Source organism: Corythoichthys intestinalis, chromosome 1, assembly GCF_030265065.1.
Source record: "Corythoichthys intestinalis isolate RoL2023-P3 chromosome 1, ASM3026506v1, whole genome shotgun sequence".
In the NCBI taxonomy this organism is placed as follows: Eukaryota; Metazoa; Chordata; class Actinopteri; order Syngnathiformes; family Syngnathidae; genus Corythoichthys; species Corythoichthys intestinalis.
The window spans coordinates 35754218-35771467 of record NC_080395.1 but is presented as its reverse complement, the minus strand read 5'-3'; the positions used below and the strand labels follow the sequence as shown (position 1 = coordinate 35771467).

The window sequence follows — 17250 nt, the reverse complement described above, 5'->3', positions numbered from 1 at the left end:
ATATTAAAACCCCTCTTAATTTTTTCGTTTTAATAAAATTGGTAAAAATTTTAATCAAAAAATGAACTAGTAGCCCGCCATTGTTGATGTCAATAATTACACAATGCTCATGGGTGCTGAAGCCCATAAAATCAGTCGCACCCAAGCACCAGCAGAGGGCGACAAAACTCCAAAAAAAACACAAGTAACACGTGGACATTGTACTGTGCTGTCATTTTAATCTGTTTGAGCGGGGCATGTGCGTTAATTGCGTTAAATATTTTAACGTGATTAATTTAAAAAAAATAATTACCGCCCGTTAACGCGATAATTTTGACGGCCCTAAAATTAACTCTATTATACAAGCTGCAAACACTCTACTTTTCATTGTGTCAAAGTGTCATTTTGTCAGTGTTGTCCCATGAAAAGATATACTTAAATATCTGCAGAAATGCGAGGGGTGTACTCACTTTTGTCATACACTGTATATATACAGTATATCATGGCATATTGTTTTTTTGATATAACTGTAAAATGACCCATACCGTTTTAGATGTTCTTTTCTATGTCGCCCACCAATGGTCTAGACTAGTAATGGACTGTAATACAGTGAGTTGTACCCTAAAATACTTAAACCTAATCCTGTCCGGTTATGTGTGTTCAAACATTAGAATACTTGTATAGGATCGTAGCTTTGGGCGCAGGAGGCTGGGCAGCCTCGCCTTGGCAAAGAGGACGCAGCCGTGGTAAAGGTAAGACATATTCCTGCGTCTAATTAACTGACAAATCCATTTACAGCAAAAAATTTTCACCCCTGCTGTGACTTAAAGCAAATACTACCACCTGTTGCAGTTCCCCTTTTGTTCTCAAGAGATTTTGGATGAAAAAGCACTACATCTTGTACAGTATGTGAGACTCATCCCGTGCTAGTGATATTACACGCGCCTGACGCTATGAGAGATTGATAAAGCCACTATAAAGGGCATCCCAGTAAAAGGCTGTTAACCCAGAATGGCCCGGGTTCTCCCTTGTGTAATATAAAGCTGCTCATTAGTATTGAACGATACACTGGTAGGTCTGGTGTGCTGTGACCACAGAGAGAAATGGAGGAGAGGGAGGAAGGAAGTGCTAATAAATACATTAAGAACCCAGGGAATATGGGGGAATGGAGGATTGAGTGGCAAAGGTGAGAGCTTATGGAGGGGGGACAGTTCCAATGAAAATGGATGAAAAAGCTGCAAAATGATGGTAGGAGAGAGGGATTGGCATGGCGAGGAAAATTAGTCTAAAGTCATAAAATAAGTTGGGATTCTTAAGATATTTTCCAGTAAATAAATGCATGTCTGACAGAAATGATAAAAGATCTGCTTGACAGCGTGGAGAAAAATACTATATACACTGTTAAGTATTCTCTTGAAAGTTGTTCTGCCCCGTATTGCGTCAACACATTGTAAATCCTCCTGGACCAGCATAGACGAAGGCCAGCGACAGATGTGCAGAAACACGGAGATGGATGGAGTCTGAAAGTGAAGAGGATGAGGGAGGTTTGACAGTAGACGGTCCATCCTCAGTGCTTGGCATGTCCCGAAAAGGAAGGCTGGGAAGAAGGGAGGTTGATTACAGTGAAATATAGCCCAGAATGAATGGGTGGCTGTGTTAAATCAGCGCTGAAAAAGTTACTACTCTCATAAATACTATTTATGCTAATGGGAGGCATGATTTAGTAGGCCTATTAAACCATGTAAAGATGGGGGAAGCTTTTGCTTTAACCTCATGTACTTCCAACCTGTTGTTTTGCCATTTTTTAATAGTTTTTTTTTCAGTCTTTATTTTGTACTTTATCTCCTTATCCCGCTTTCTTGGTGGTGTTTTGCTCTGTATAATAGATATTGTCTCTGGAATTTATTTTAGGCACGCCCCTTTGTTGACAATTTTTTCATCACGTCCAATAATCAAATCTATTTTTCTCACATCCTAGTACCAAGCACCATTCCACCTCCTTCTGCAGTGCAGATTTTGAATGGGTTCAGTGTCAAGGTGAGCTGGGCTCCACCCACTGGTGATGTTAGAGGTGTGATTGACAGGTATGTGTTGAAAGCATACCTGAGAGAGCAGCCAGAGATGCCACCTGTCAAAGCAGTATACCTGGCGAATGGAAATTTTACAGGTAAGAAAGTTATAAACAATACGTAAAATAGTTTGTGAATGATGTATTTAATTTTCATATATTTTTATGCAAATCTACTTTTGGGCACCTGTGCATGTTCGCTTCACAACTTTTATTGTATTTTGGCCCTCAGTGAAACCAGCTGTCCTTTTCACTCACTGCTCCTGACAAACACAGACACGCACTGTTCATCCCATACAAGCCCGTTAATGTCTCCCTGGCGAGTCCCCAGCATTTGCAGACCGTCTTCATTTGGAGCAAGACACTCTAAGACTATCCCAATGATGTCATACCTTGGCATTGCTCCTTCCGACTCTCTCTCATTTTTCGATCTTTCCTCGCTTCATCTTCAGAACTGACGATGATGATGAAGCCGTCCTCTCCTGCTATTCGTCCCCCGTCTCATCCACACTTTCATGTCTCCAGGCAAATATGAAGATGAGCTCGCTTGTCCCAGTCGTTCTCGGCGTCTCCCGAACAACTCCCTGTCCCCTCCCCTCGCTCTTTGCCAGACATAATGTCCAACCGTGATAAGGCTTCTTGTTAATTTATGATAGCCCCAGCACCTGACTGTGGAATCACACCAATGGCTCAAAAACACAGAACGCAAATGAGGGTGTAATGGCAGTGGAGTGGGGCCCTGGCCTCTAATTGAATTAAAAGACACGGGCGGCATAGAGAGAGGGAGATGGGAAGAGCGAGACTCTATCAGACAAGTAGAGGTTGACTGAGGATGAGGGGGATAACAGTGAAAAAGTGGATGGGGACAAAAAAAAAAAAAAAAAACAATAAAAAAGGACACTCCACTTGCCAACTGCGGTACTTCTACTTAGCAACAGCGTCACAGCGAGCTGACGACCGAAGTATTGTACTTGTTGACATCAGTCTCAAGAACAAGACACAAACACACACAAACATGGGGATGGTACAATAAATGGAGTGTAGTTAGCCGGCACAAATTCTTTATTAGCTTTTGATACTTAGGTTTTATATAAAGTGTAGTGCTGCATCGATTATTCGATGAACTCGAGTGTTCGATTTGAAAAAAAGATTCGAATTAAATTTTGCTGCTTCGAGTATTCATTTAATTAAAGTGGTGTTGTAATGGTTTGTTTTGAAATTGTTTGCATTTAGTTTTATAGATTTGGGTGGATATGCGGCCCTCTAGTCTACCTCATTTCACATGGCTGAATCCATCTGCTCCCTGTTAAGTCCAACATAAGCTAAGTTTTTGTTCGAGCTAATGGTTTTTTTTTTAATGCATTTGTAATTTAGTTTATAGGTATACCGTATTGGCCCGAATATAAGATGGTGTTTTTTGCATTGAAATAAGACTGAAAAAGTGGGGGTCGTCTTATATTCGCGGTCTAGACATTATACCCATTCACGACACTAGATGGCGCCAGATATCATTGAAGCGATGTTCTGTCATGACCAGAGGTTGCGCTAGACTTTTGCGTTGTCTGTCATTTTGACTGACAGGGTCATAAAAATCCAGTCATAATCTATTTTTACCCGTCACTTAAATTTTTAAAATGATAATAATGACATATTCAATAGTATTTAGTTTTCATTCATTTTTAATTCATATTCTGTCCGAACAAGCTTAACAGAGAATCCACACCGTGCTATCACACATCAAGCAGATGAATATGTAACTTTTTCTACGCAGTGACAAAAACAGCTGACTGTGGCCCCAGTAGGTAGGCTACATATGGAACAATGAAATTAACAGTTCACCTGCTGTGGCCTGAACGCAGTCTCACACCTTCCTCCTAGTGCGCATGGATTTGAATTGCGTGCCCGCTTGTGCATAATCAAATGTCTCAAGTGGGACTGCTGCAGAGGCTATTGTCATGCGGTTTTGGACTTTTGCCTGGGACAGACGACTTCTCATGGCCGTTTTGATGTTGTTCTGAAGGCTGAATCCGCGCTCTGCGGCCACACTGGAGACTGGGATTACAAGCGCCACTTCAGCCAAAGTTTTGAAATTAGGGAACATTTCTCCGAGTGACCTGATCAAAAGTCGACAGCTCTCTGAACGAGGGGTTTCCTGAACCCATAAGCACCCGCTTCAGCGGAAGGAAATCCCGCAGCATGCATTTTTCCGAGTAAGGCCAACGACGTCATGCATCAAGAGAGACAATAGCTAATTAATATGCTCACTCGCCACCCTGTGGTCTGGGGTGTGAATTGCAACCTGTCAAAATGACAGATGGACTTCAGTTTTTTCCGTCACCGTTTTAAAAAACCCGTCAACGACGGAAAATATTCAGTTAACACGACCCCTGGTCATGATAGATCTCAGCTACTCTCAAGTTTAACAAGTTTGCATTATTTTATTGCAATGTTTTTCCTTATTGAGATTTGTTTCAAGACAACAGTTACAGTTAAACTTCACTTTGATGGTTAATGTAGTTATTGCAATTTTGTTGTTTTATCACAATAGATTGGTTTATTTACATCTCAACAACCAGAATCCATTCATTTACGAATGTGATTGCACTTTAGTTTACATATTTAAATGTTCAGATATTAAGATTTGAATGAGGCAAAATAACATGCCTTTTCTCTCAAATGTATTGTTATAATCATTTGTTTCAGATGTAGTGTAATTATTTTCTGTATAAAAATTAATTTGGTGTTCAAAAAGTATTTTTTCAAACTTGAGTCTTGAAAAAGGTGGGGCCGTCATATAATCAGGGCCGTCTTATTCGGGCCAATACGGTATTTAGCCATTTTTTGTGGGGATATGCGTCTGAACAAACGTTAGCATTTCATAGCGTTTAAGGTAGCAGACTTTTGCTATGACAGTTAGCCAACTGTTGTTTTTTGTTGTTGTACATAGATACTCATTTATTATGATTTTTTTTTTTTTTTTTAATACCGTTTGAGGTTCAGCGCAGGTTTTTTTTATTTTTTTTATGTTCCTTATCCGATTACTCAATTATTCGAACTAAATAGTTTATCGATTAATCGACTACGAAAATAATCGATAGCTGCAGCCCTAATAAAGTGTACTTTTGCCAAGTTATTATGCAGACCGTATGCATTCATTGAGTGACTGTGTAAGTGGTTGATTTTCATTCTCTTTGTGGTCTGTGACATGACCAGTCCAAGGTTTATTTAGTCCAAATGCCAGCTCTCGATGACCCTCAGCAGGTTTGACAGTATAGAAAATTAATATAAATAATTTTCGTTCGTAATAGTATTGTTAGAAAGAAGATTATCTGCACGGCTGTGTGGCATGAGATGTGTCACTGTTTATACTTGTCATAGTTGTTTGTTTACCTTTACTATTTTAGAGTTTGTTTTTAATGGCAAGGAAATATCATTATTAAATCTAGAGTGATTAATTGTAATCATATTTCACCACTGATTTTATTTACTTATGGGATGATCAGCAATGGAGATAGAGCTTTTATTAAAACACCTTAGCATAATTGGTGAACTGGCAAACTTCCACCTTATTTAGACTATATGTCAAAACTTAAGACTGACAACAGTATGCCAGAAGACACTAGAAGTTCAGGTCAGAAGATATATTAGCACTTATAGTAAGTGTAGTTGTTGATAAATTTGAAGCCACCTCAGCAAAAATCTACAAAAATACACTGTCTGCGCAGGAGGCGATAAATTAAATTTTTTTTAATCGATTTTTTTTTTTATTATTTCCTGAATTCACATAAATTGAAGTTAGATCCCCCCCCAGAACAGAATAATACAGCATTGCAATATGTATGCTATGAACTTTCCTTGAGAGATTTTGGCCCAATTGTTGGTGATCACTCGGTGATCACATTGAATCTGATCTGAGCATCACAAATGAAAAAAAAAAAAAAAGTATCTCATTTATTTAATCCTAAATCTTTGTTCCTCTCCTCCAGGTGTTTTGTCCAGTCTCACGCCATCCACTGAATACGTGGTCACTATAAGTGCTTGTATTGCAACGGGCTGCACAGAGAGTATACACGACAGTGACATGACTGATTTAAGATCAGTCCTCAAAACTCCCGAGGAAGGTACGACCAAGACAAAACCCGCATCAACACAACAATTCTTTATCTGTTCGTTATAGTATTCTTTAAACTTTCTGACTTCACCACTAAGACACACATACCGTACACACTTACAAACATTCTGCTCTTCTCAGAGATTGCCATTTGTACTTGTAAGAGGAAAGAACAAGAGCAGTGAGACAAGAAGGAGTGACAGATCCAAATGAAATAAACAGGAGCAGGAAAATGAGGACAAATTGAAGGGCTGGAGCAGGACTGAATGAAACACTTTACAAGGGAGCAAAGGACAAGTCACCTCCCTGAGTGGCACAGATTATTATTTTTTTTCCTTTCTTTTCCTTTTTTTCCTTTAGCTTCTACATTTAGCTGCGTGGGTCTAACTTGCCTTGTTGGGGGGAATAATGTGACAGTCAGGGTCAGCGCAGACTTTGCAAAAATCAATTTGAAATAAAAGCGGAAAAAATGATTACTATTGATTCACACTGACCCTTGAGTTAAGATACTGGACTGTGATACTGTACAGTGCTAGTATGAGACTGAACATATCAAAAGTACACGAACACAAAATCATTTAACTCGCTTCCCCTAAACCTTTCAATATTTCAGGGTTGTAATGATTTGGCTATAGCGGTCATGTGATTTTTGCCAAACTAGTCTCTTTTCTTATCAACAAGTAAGTCGTCCAGAGTGCCTCCAATTATATCTGAATGTAGAGAAAATATATTTTGTTATGTCTTTCAAGGTAAACATAAGTTATTTGTATGTAGCATTTTATATACAAACACAGGGGAAAAATACACAAACTATATACACACCCCATACTGGCCCATATGGGGGTTCCAGTACAGTGATGTTATTCATGGCAAGGAACTGTCAGATGCTCAGGGCACTGTCAGTACGTAGACGTGTTTTAATCGAAAGCAGTCATGAGTTGTCCTGCCACAACTTTTGCATCTTCTTGTGCACCAAAATAATCAAATACCTCAAGATCTCTTTGAGAACGTGCATATTGATCATTTGTCCAAGATTGAAGGTGAAAACGTGTAGTTTATAACTTCGGTTTTGGAATATGGTTGTGACGCCAGTCCTGAAACTTTTCTGACACGTCTCATATTTTTAACATTTACTGTAGATTTAGTCATAACCTTAGGGTTTATGAATATATTGATCTATTCTCATTTTCAGCTCCTGATGCCGTCTCTGCTCCATCTGCACTCTCATTTCCCTCAGCTCTTTTTGTCACCTGGAAACCACCAGCAAGGTAACGCACACACCTCAACACACTGTACTTAGAGAAATGCAATACACATTTTTTGGTTTTCGTCTTGTTATTTCTTGTTTTACATCATTTCATGTGTATGTGTTAACTATTTTTCAGATCTGTACTAAAATTAAACAATTTCTAGTTAGTACTTACATTAAAAAAGAGTAATGACATTATTACATATTTTTTGGAAGGCAGTAATAATAGAAACTAAGGTTGTTCCGATCACGTTTTTTTGCTCCCGATCGTTTTAGTTTGAGTAACTGCCGATCCCGATATTTCCCGATCCGATTGCTTTTTTTGCTCCCGATTCAATTCCAATCATTACCGATCATTTTTCCCGATCATATACATTTTGGCAATGCATTAAGAAAAAAATGTATACATTCAACATACAGTACAGAAGTACTGTATTTGTTTATTATGACAATAAATCCTCAAGATGGCATTTACATTATTAACATTCTTTCCGTGAGGGATCCACGGATAGAAAGACTTGTGACTTTGTATATTGTGACTAAATATAGCCATCTAGTGTATTTGTTGAGCTTTCAGTAAAAGATACTGTAGCCATGCCCAAATGCATGATGGGAAGTGGAACCATGACTATGCGTAGTGCTACCAATTGATATATCTTCTCTGCGTTGGGAAGTAACATAAGGTGTTAAGAAAAAGATCAATTGCTACCTTGCTTCCCCACATTGCTTCCCATGATATTTCTAACCGCAGAGAGAGGAATGTAAAGCTTTAGCCAATTAAAAAAACGCTCCAAAGGCTGCCAAAATTCACTCTACTCACTTTGCGCTGCCTTTTATCTCTCTATATAGGTAAAACGGCGCCATTACAGATTGAGCGCGACAATGCGTGAGTGGGTCGTGCAGTGCATGCATTAATTGCATTAAATATTTTAACGTGATACATTTTTTTAAAAATTAATTACCGGCGTTATTGGGATAAATTTGATAACCCTACCTTAAGCCTAAACTAAAGACTCTGGATGAGTGTAACATATTATGTTTGTAAAGTTAAATACAATTAGAAAACGATTTAATTAAAAAATATATTTATGTTTAAAAAAGGCATGGCCGATATTTTTTTGCCGATTCCGATACTTTAAAAATGACGTGATCAGACCCGATCGATCGGAAACCTTTTTACAGTCAGTTGTTTTTTGGTTGTTGGTTTTTTTTTTTTAACTTTTGTTTCATTTTTCCAAATGAATGAAGAATAATTTTATAGCATATAAACGCTGATATTAAACAGCAGTAACAACTTAATAATGTTCTTATAGCGCCCCAATCTCACTTTTTGTGCTACTGATAGGCCCAATGGAGTCATTACACAGTACCGGCTCTATCAAAATAACCAAATGGTCTACAGCGGAAAGGAGAGACACCACAACATTACTGGTAAGCGGTGAGCAATAATGCACGGGTGTGTGTGTATATGCATGTTTCAGCCTTGGGATGGAGCTTTAGTGTAAAAAAGAAAACGGGAGAAGAGTGACAGAGAGCAAAATGGAGAAGGTTATTTGCATTTGAAAGAGCAGAACGAGCATCTCTGTTCTTACCATGGGAATAGCACTTTAAAATACATACACTTGAAACTGCGGCAGCACAGAAACAAAGAACACTACATTGTGGCACATTTGCCAACACAGTTTGCCTTGAAAATGTTCACTAAAGAGACTTAAAGAGGGTACAAAACACATGCTCCCCCCATGAGAGTTAAAGATACAGTAAGACATGTTTATATTACGCAGAAACTATCATAAGTATACAAACACACAGGTGCCATCTGGAAGGCATCCTCATAGTGATGCATTTAATACAGTAGACTAAATTATCCCAGAGCTTGAATTTAAACGTATACTTTCACATTCTTATATCATGAACTGTGCGTGTGTCTATTTAGGTCAATGAAGTCAAGAGATGTATCACTCCTGCTAGTTTAATCATGTGTCTGATGTTCACACTGATTGGAAGGATTATAGACGTTGTAATTATACAGTATGCACAAGAGGGACTGTCGGCTTTCCTGTGACACACAGAGAAACAATAGCTACAGTAAGGAAGCAGGGAATATTTGGTGAAAATATTCTAGGCATGTAATGTGGATTTTTAAAATAAATTTAAAATAACTTTCATTTTGGTCACACTGCTTTTCGGGAGGGAGCTTGAGAGGCTGTACGAGCATGAAGCAGAAAAACATAAATATATTTTTTAATTGAAAACCCGATCCTTTTCACCCAATTCAGTTCCTCTGAAAAATGGCGCGATCAGCCCGATTTCCGATCTTTTGATCGGATCGGAACATCTCTAATGAATACAATGTGGTCATAGTGAGTCAACCAAAGTCTTCCCAAACAGAGCTATTGAGGTCTGGTGAAAGTTCTCCTAGTTTAAATACAGCAATACAATGGGGCAAATAAGTTTTTAGTCAACCACCAATTGTGCAAGTTCTCCTACTTGAAAAGATTAGAGAGGCCTGTAATTGGCAACATGGGAAACCTCAACCATGAGAGACACAATGTGGGAAGAAAAAAAAAACCCAGAAAATCACATTGTTTCATTTTTAAAGAATTTATTTCCAAATTAGAGTGGAAAATAAATATTTGGTCACCTACAAACAAGCAAGATTTCTGGCTGTCAAAGAGGTCTAACTTCTTCTAACGAGGTCTAACGAGGCTCCACTCGTTACCTGTATGAATGGCACCTGTTTTAACTCATTATCGGTATAAAAGACACCTGTCCACAACTTCAGTCAGTCACACTCCAAACTTCACTATGGCCAAGACCAAAAAGCTGTCAAAGGACACCAGAGACAAAATTGTAGACCTGCAGCAGGCTGGGAAGACTGAATCTATAATTGGTAAAACGCTTGGTGTAAAGAAATCAACTGTGGGAGCAATTATTAGAAAATGGAAGACATACAAGACCTCTGATAATCTCCCTCGATCTGTGGCTCCATGCAAGATCTCACCCCGTGGCGTAAAAATGATAACAAGAATGGTGAGCAAAAATCCCAGAACCACACGGGGGGACCTAGTGAATGACGTACAGAGAGCTGGGACCACAGTAACTAAGGGTACTATCAGTAACACAATGCGCCGCCAGGAACTCAAATCCTGCAGTGCCAGATGCGTCCCCCTGCTGAAGAAAGTACATGTCCAGGCCCGTCTGCGGTTCGCTAGAGAGCATTTGGATGATCCAGAAGAGGACTGGGAGAATGTGTTATGGTCAGATGAAACCAAAATAGAACTTTTTGGTAGAAACACAGGTTCTCGTGTTTGGAGGAGAAAGAATACTGAATTGCATCCGAAGAACACCATACCCACTGTGAAGCATGGGGGTGGAAACATCATGCTTTGGGGCTGTTTTTCTGCAAAGGGACCAGGACGACTGATCTGTGTAAAGGAATAATGAATGGGGCCATGTATCGAGAGATTTTGAGTGAAAATCTCCTTCCATCAGCAAGGGCATTGAAGATGAGACGTGGCTGGGTCTTTCAGCATGACAATGATCCCAAACACACAGCCAGGGCAACAAAGGAGTGGCTTCGTAAGAAGCATTTCAAGGTCCTGGAGTGGCCTAGCCAGTCTCCAGATCTCAACCCCATATAAAATCTGTGGAGGGAGTTGAAAGTCCGTGTTGCCCAACGACAGCCCCAAAACATCACTGCTCTAGAGGAGATCTGCATGGAGGAATGGGCAAAAAATACCAGCAACAGTGTGTGAAAAGCTTGTTAAGAGTTACAGAAAACGTTTGGCCTCCGTTATTGCCAACAAATGGTACATAACAAAGTATTGAGATGAACTTTTGGTATTGACCAAATACTTATTTTCCACCATGATTTGCAAATAAATTCTTTAAAAATCAATCATTGTGATTTTCTGTTTTTTTCCACATTCTGTCTCTCGTGGTTGAGATTTACCCATGTTGACAATTACAGGCCTCTCTAATATTTTCAAGAGGGAGAACTTGCACAATTGGTGGTTTTCTAAATACTTATTTGTCCCACTGTATATATCGCAAAATATTGCAAACCCCCCAAAAATCGCAATGTCGTTTTTTTTCCAATATTGTTCAGCCCAACTATATGTATACATGTAAGTCTGATGGCAGACAGCTCTGATTAACATACTGTTGGTGTAGATAGTGTTATAGCCATAAGTTTACATTCTCTGCATGCTTGAATTATTTTTTCATGAGCCAACACCATGATTCATTCTGCATCTATTTCATGCTCTCTTGCTGTGCATTTCAGGACTTGGCATCTATACCGCACACGTCCTGCTGCTGTCTGCATGCACTGCTGCAGGATGCACCAACAGTTCAAAGGTCACAAAGTTAACCTCTCAGCTTCCACCTGGGCCGTTACGAGCACCAACCCTGACCTTGCTCGACTCACGGACCATTCTGGTGGAGTAAGCGCTCACTCTTGTTGACACGTTCTGAAAATTCAATACTCTTCTACACGAAAAAGTGGAATATCTTATACTGTATTAGTGCATCAGTATCATATACTGTAGAAAAAGGGAAAGGGCAGCAGAGCTCTGGTGACCTTCTAAAGTTGTGTTTACCATGCAGAATATTCACTTGACACGCTGACTTGACCTTTCCTCTCTAGAGGTAGGAAGATAAATCTCTTACACCTTTTACTGTCCTGGTCATTTGAAAATGCCGCTGGACATTGTGTAGGTGTTTACGAGTGTGTGTAGCTGTGACCAAGTGCGTGTGTGAGCGTGCATGGCAATCTATATTTACTGACACAATCCTTTTTCTTTTTTGGGAAAGTGTGGTCATTTAAAAACAAAAAAAACATTAAACCTATTAGGTCTCCTCATACTGTATGTGTGGCCTACATGGCCCAAAATGTGATGTGGAGTCGATGTCAGGTCTCAATTATAATTATACAGCATACCAATGTTTTATTGAATATTTTTCATGAATAAATTTTAAAAAATGTACTGTGTGATGTATAATGTTAATTTAAAAAATTAAAAATTGATACAAACAGAAATACACAGGCTTACGTCCCCATAAAACTGAAAAGTATTTTTTTCTCTTTATTTCATAGCATTTAACTTGCTAGCCATTAACAATGATAGATGTGCAATTAATTAAATTGAAGAACTAGCTGTAAATGCTCATTTTTCAACATCCAATCTATTTTGACTGGGAGGACTGGTAGCGATTCTTCATGAACTCTGGCAATAAGTTAGACACTATGAAATAAATAATTCACATTCCCAGTCCAAATAGATCGGACGTTTCTTGCCGTCAATGGCAATAACAGCTAGTCCCCCCTGTTTAAATGAACTGGACTCCTATTGTTGTCAATAGCAGCCAATGAGTTAAAATTGTATGTAACTTCATTTTTGTTTTTAAAGAGGTGTTCATTTTGGGAAAAGTTGTAATATATCATCCTTGACAATACTGCCATCTGAACAACAAGCTAATGTAATGAACCACTAGTATTTAAACTGTTTTCAGTTCAAATTTCTCTTGCTGTGGGAAGGCGGGTGTATTGTCTTGTTAGCACACAGGCAACAGGCAAAGGTTAAAAGATCACCTGTGGTCAATATCTCCCTATTGTGTCTATGAGAAAGGCTGAGGAGGACAGAAATGCGGAGCATCTATGAGAAAAATGAAGAGCTAGGAAGGTGCAATTAATTGAGATCTTGAACGGGGGAGGATAAAACGAGGATGCAAATCCAAGAAATCTAAGGAAGTGAGGGTGAGACTGTGAGAAAGGTTGAGTGTGGCGCCGGGATGAGGATGAAGCAATATCAGCAGATTTATCCTCTGCCCTTAGCTCACAATGCCTGACACAAATACATTTTTTAAGCATACATAGTAAGATAGTCGTACACGTGAAGCTATTTTGAATATTCTTGCTCTATGTGTATGCTTGTGAGTGAAAGGAAGTTACTCTGGAACTGTTCAAGTTAACATCCTAGTTATAGAATGGTTTGCACACTTATTCAATCACATTTTCCCCTGCTTCCCCTCGTATTAATAAAACACTCAGTTGTACAGGTTTTTAGCTTACATTAACTCATTCACTTCCAGCCATTTTCACTGGAGCAAGGCCCTTCACTTCAGGCCATTTTACTGGATTTTGACTGATTTTGCAAGGCCCACAGAATTTTTGTGGGCCTAAACATGGAACCCACCAAAAGAAACATTAGACTCTCTTCTTTCAGCAGAAAAAAAAGTTCATATCTTTTTCCATTCTTTAGAAATCAGCATTAGAAAACCGCTTAGTTTGAGCAATTTTCCCATTTCTGATGAAAAAAACGGAGAAATTGAGCTTTTTGTGAAAGCATACATTTCAAACATTGATACACAGCTATTTTTTGCTTTAGTTACATCCCAAACATCTGAATAATGTTTTCCTTTTACAAAATAAGATAAACAACAAGACAAATAGAGCTTTTGATAGCAAAGTAACAATTTATTTACACATAACTAACTGAAAGATGACGCTTTTCTGGCCGCGACAGACGGTTAAACTTTTCCCTCATCGCCGTCTGTCTCATAAAGATGATTTTTTGTTTGAGTCTCTGCGGGCTCTGCTCTCAAGCAGCACGGACTCAAAGGCATCGTCCGCTGCACTAGTGGTCCCGGTCGTTCTGCTCGGTCTTCCAGCGCCTGGCATCCCGGGCGTCCTACCGTTTGTTCTGCTCGGTCGTCCGCCGCCTGGCATCCATTCGGTCGTCTTCCGCCGGCGCCCGACCGTACGACTTGGCCATTTGTTGCCGTTGAATCGGGTTGCGGGTCTTACCAAATGCGCTACTGCCCTCCAGTGGCCAGTTTTATTGCTTTAAAATGGATTTTCAGCCTTGTGCTTTGGAACTAAATTGAATCAGAATCCAGAGATGTCTTTTTTGGAAAAAAATTAAAATAAAAATACTTATAAGACGTATAAATTATAGGGTTGTTCCGATCATGTTTTTTTGCTTCCAATCCCGATTGTTTTAGTTTGAGTATCTGCCGATCCCGATATTTCCCGATCCGATTGCTTTTTTTTGCTCCCGATTCAATTCCAATCATTCCCGATAATTTTTCCCGATCATATACATTTTGGCAATGCATTAAGAAAAAAATGAATAAAACTCGGATGAAGATATCCATTCAACATACAGTACATAAGTACTGTATTTGTTTATTATGACAATAAATCCTCAAGATGGCATTTACATTACTAACATTCTTTCTGTGAGAGGGATCCACGGATAGACAGACTTGTAATTCTTAAAGGACAGATGTGACTTTGTATATTGTGACTAAATATTGCCATCTAGTGGATTTTTGTGAGCTTTCAGTAAATGATAATTCAGGCATTTAACTTCTGCTCAAATGCATGATGGGAAGTGCACCCATGACTGTGCGTAGTGCTACCAATTGATATATCTTCTCTACGTCGGGGACTAATTTATGGTGTTTAGACAAATAGCAATTGCTACCTTGCTGCCCCACATTGCTTCCCATGATATTTCTAATTGTAGGAGGAGGGATTGTAAGGCTTTATCCAATTTAGAACAAGGCTCCAAAGACTGCCAAAATACACCCTACTCGAAAGACGCTGCCTATTATCTCTCTATATGGGAAAAATGGCGCCATTACAGATTGGGCGCGACAATGCGAGAGTGAGTCGTGCAGCGCGTGCATTAATTGCGTCAAATATTTTAACCTGATACATTTTTTTTTAAATACTGCCGCTATTGGGATGAATTTGATAATACCCTAAACTAAAGACTCTGGATGAGTGTAACTTATTATGTTTGTAACGTTAAATACAATTAGAAAACGATTTAATTAAAATAATATATATATATATTAAAAAAAGACATGTCTGATATTTTTTTGCCCATTCCGATACTTTGAAAATGACGTGATCGGACCCGATCGATCGGGACATCTCTATATAAATACGTCGTTGTGACACTGAAACAATTTAAAATAGAACATATTCATACGTTTTTGGGAGCAAATGAGTTAATGTTGGAGTTTTTTTTTTTTTTTTAATGATGTATTACTTTTAATGAAAAACGTGGCAGTTGATGTGCGGATATTTTCTTCGCTGTACCACAAAATAAAGACAAACTCCATGAGGGTCTAAAGACCTGCTACATATCACAACTCTACAACCAGCAGTTTTCCAAAACCATTTGTACAATCAATTAAACTCCAAATTGTTCCAACTTGCTTATGATTGAGCTTTTCAAAAATGGTCGTACATCACTGTGCCAATCGGCAGCGTATAAATCTCATAAAGATTGTGATAGATTAGTCAGAGCGGCTAATTGTGTGCTAACACATGCTCATCAGTCATCCCACCACCTGCATTTAAAAGAAGAACCCGAGAAAGGGAATTCATCACGTTTTAAAATCACCGCCCCTTCATAACAACCCAAAGGGAGCTGGCCTTGTCAGTGCTTTACATGAATTTTAGGGCTATTTATATTCTAACATGATAGATTATTTGCCGGCTTTGTTCTCCTCACAACAGTAGGAATTTATCACAATCTTTGAAATGGGCATAAAGAGAAAATCTATAATTTTGAACACATTTGCTACAGAAGTCTATTTTGCAGTTTACAAAGGTGCCGTGCGAACAGCTCTTGCAATTTTAGCAGGATACAAACCAACATGGGCTACAGAAACAAACAATCACCTTTGGGGTATGAAAACATCCGCTTATAGAGAAGGTTCATTACATAAAGGAACAGGTTTTATTTATTTTTAAGGTTATATCCATACTGATTTTTCATCAGTGTGGCTTTTATTTCATATTACAATGTCTGTGCTGCCTGTCGTGGCAGTCTTTAAAAAGTATGTTGGTTCTTCTATTCATCTCCAGGTGGACTCGACCTTCTGAAATCAATGGTGTTCTAAAGTCCTATTCCATCTTCGTATCCGAAGGCGGGGCAGAGCACGCCATTGTCCACAACAGTTCAGAACTTGTTGAAGACCACACGCTCCGCAACCTTACTCCTGGCACGGCCTACAACATCACTGTGGCTGTGAGTCTGTTGTACTTTGTTTTAGATCTTTATTTTCTTACCTCCTCTGAAATGTCTTTGCATATTTATTGCAGGCTTGCACTGGTGGGGGCTGCACTCGGAGTTCCTCGGTCCAGGTTGTTACTGAAGAAAGCACCCCAGAGAATGTCCCAGCACCACTGGTCACGCCGTTATCCCCACATGCACTGAATGTCAGCTGGACAGCTCCTGGTACACCAAATGGTAAGTACATGTATCCATGCTCTTTATTCTATATATATGAATACATGTATCTCTAATACGTTCAAACTACGGCTGTCAAACGATTTAATTTTTAATCGAGTTAATCACAGCTTAAAAATTCATTATTAGTAATTAATTGCAATTAAAACCATCTTTAAAATATGCCATATTTTTCTGTAAATTATTGTTGGAATGGAAAGATAAGACAAGACTGATATTTACATTCAACATACTGTATATAAGTCCTTTATTTATAGTATCTAGTATCTATTTATTATAACAATAAATCCACAAGATGGCATTAACATTATTAACATTCTTTCTGTGAAAGGGATCCACAGATAGAAAGACTTGTAATTCTTAAAAGATCAATGTGAGTACAAGTTTTAGTAATTTTATATTAAAACTAGTGATGCACGATAATGCATTTTTCAGCCGATACCGATAACCGATAATTTCCTCCTCGTTCCAACCGATAACCGATAATGTCAAGCCAATAATTTTATTAAAGATTTATGTAAAATTTTAAACTATACACAAGAGAAAATATTGCTGTGCAAAAATAATA

The 17250-nt window shown here is 38.7% G+C and overlaps 1 protein-coding gene across 1 annotated transcript in view; it reads left to right on the top strand.

The window, feature by feature from the left end:
• Positions 1-17250, top strand: part of ush2a (Usher syndrome 2A (autosomal recessive, mild)) — a 428293-nt gene that overhangs the window by 164368 nt on the left and 246675 nt on the right. Inside the window, exons 37-44 of the mRNA XM_057848749.1 lie at positions 651-731; positions 1958-2146; positions 6034-6168; positions 7351-7426; positions 8753-8838; positions 11696-11855; positions 16298-16460; positions 16535-16682. Of these exons, the coding sequence (XP_057704732.1) occupies positions 651-731; positions 1958-2146; positions 6034-6168; positions 7351-7426; positions 8753-8838; positions 11696-11855; positions 16298-16460; positions 16535-16682 (1038 nt within the window). The remainder of the gene's footprint in view (positions 1-650; positions 732-1957; positions 2147-6033; positions 6169-7350; positions 7427-8752; positions 8839-11695; positions 11856-16297; positions 16461-16534; positions 16683-17250) is intronic.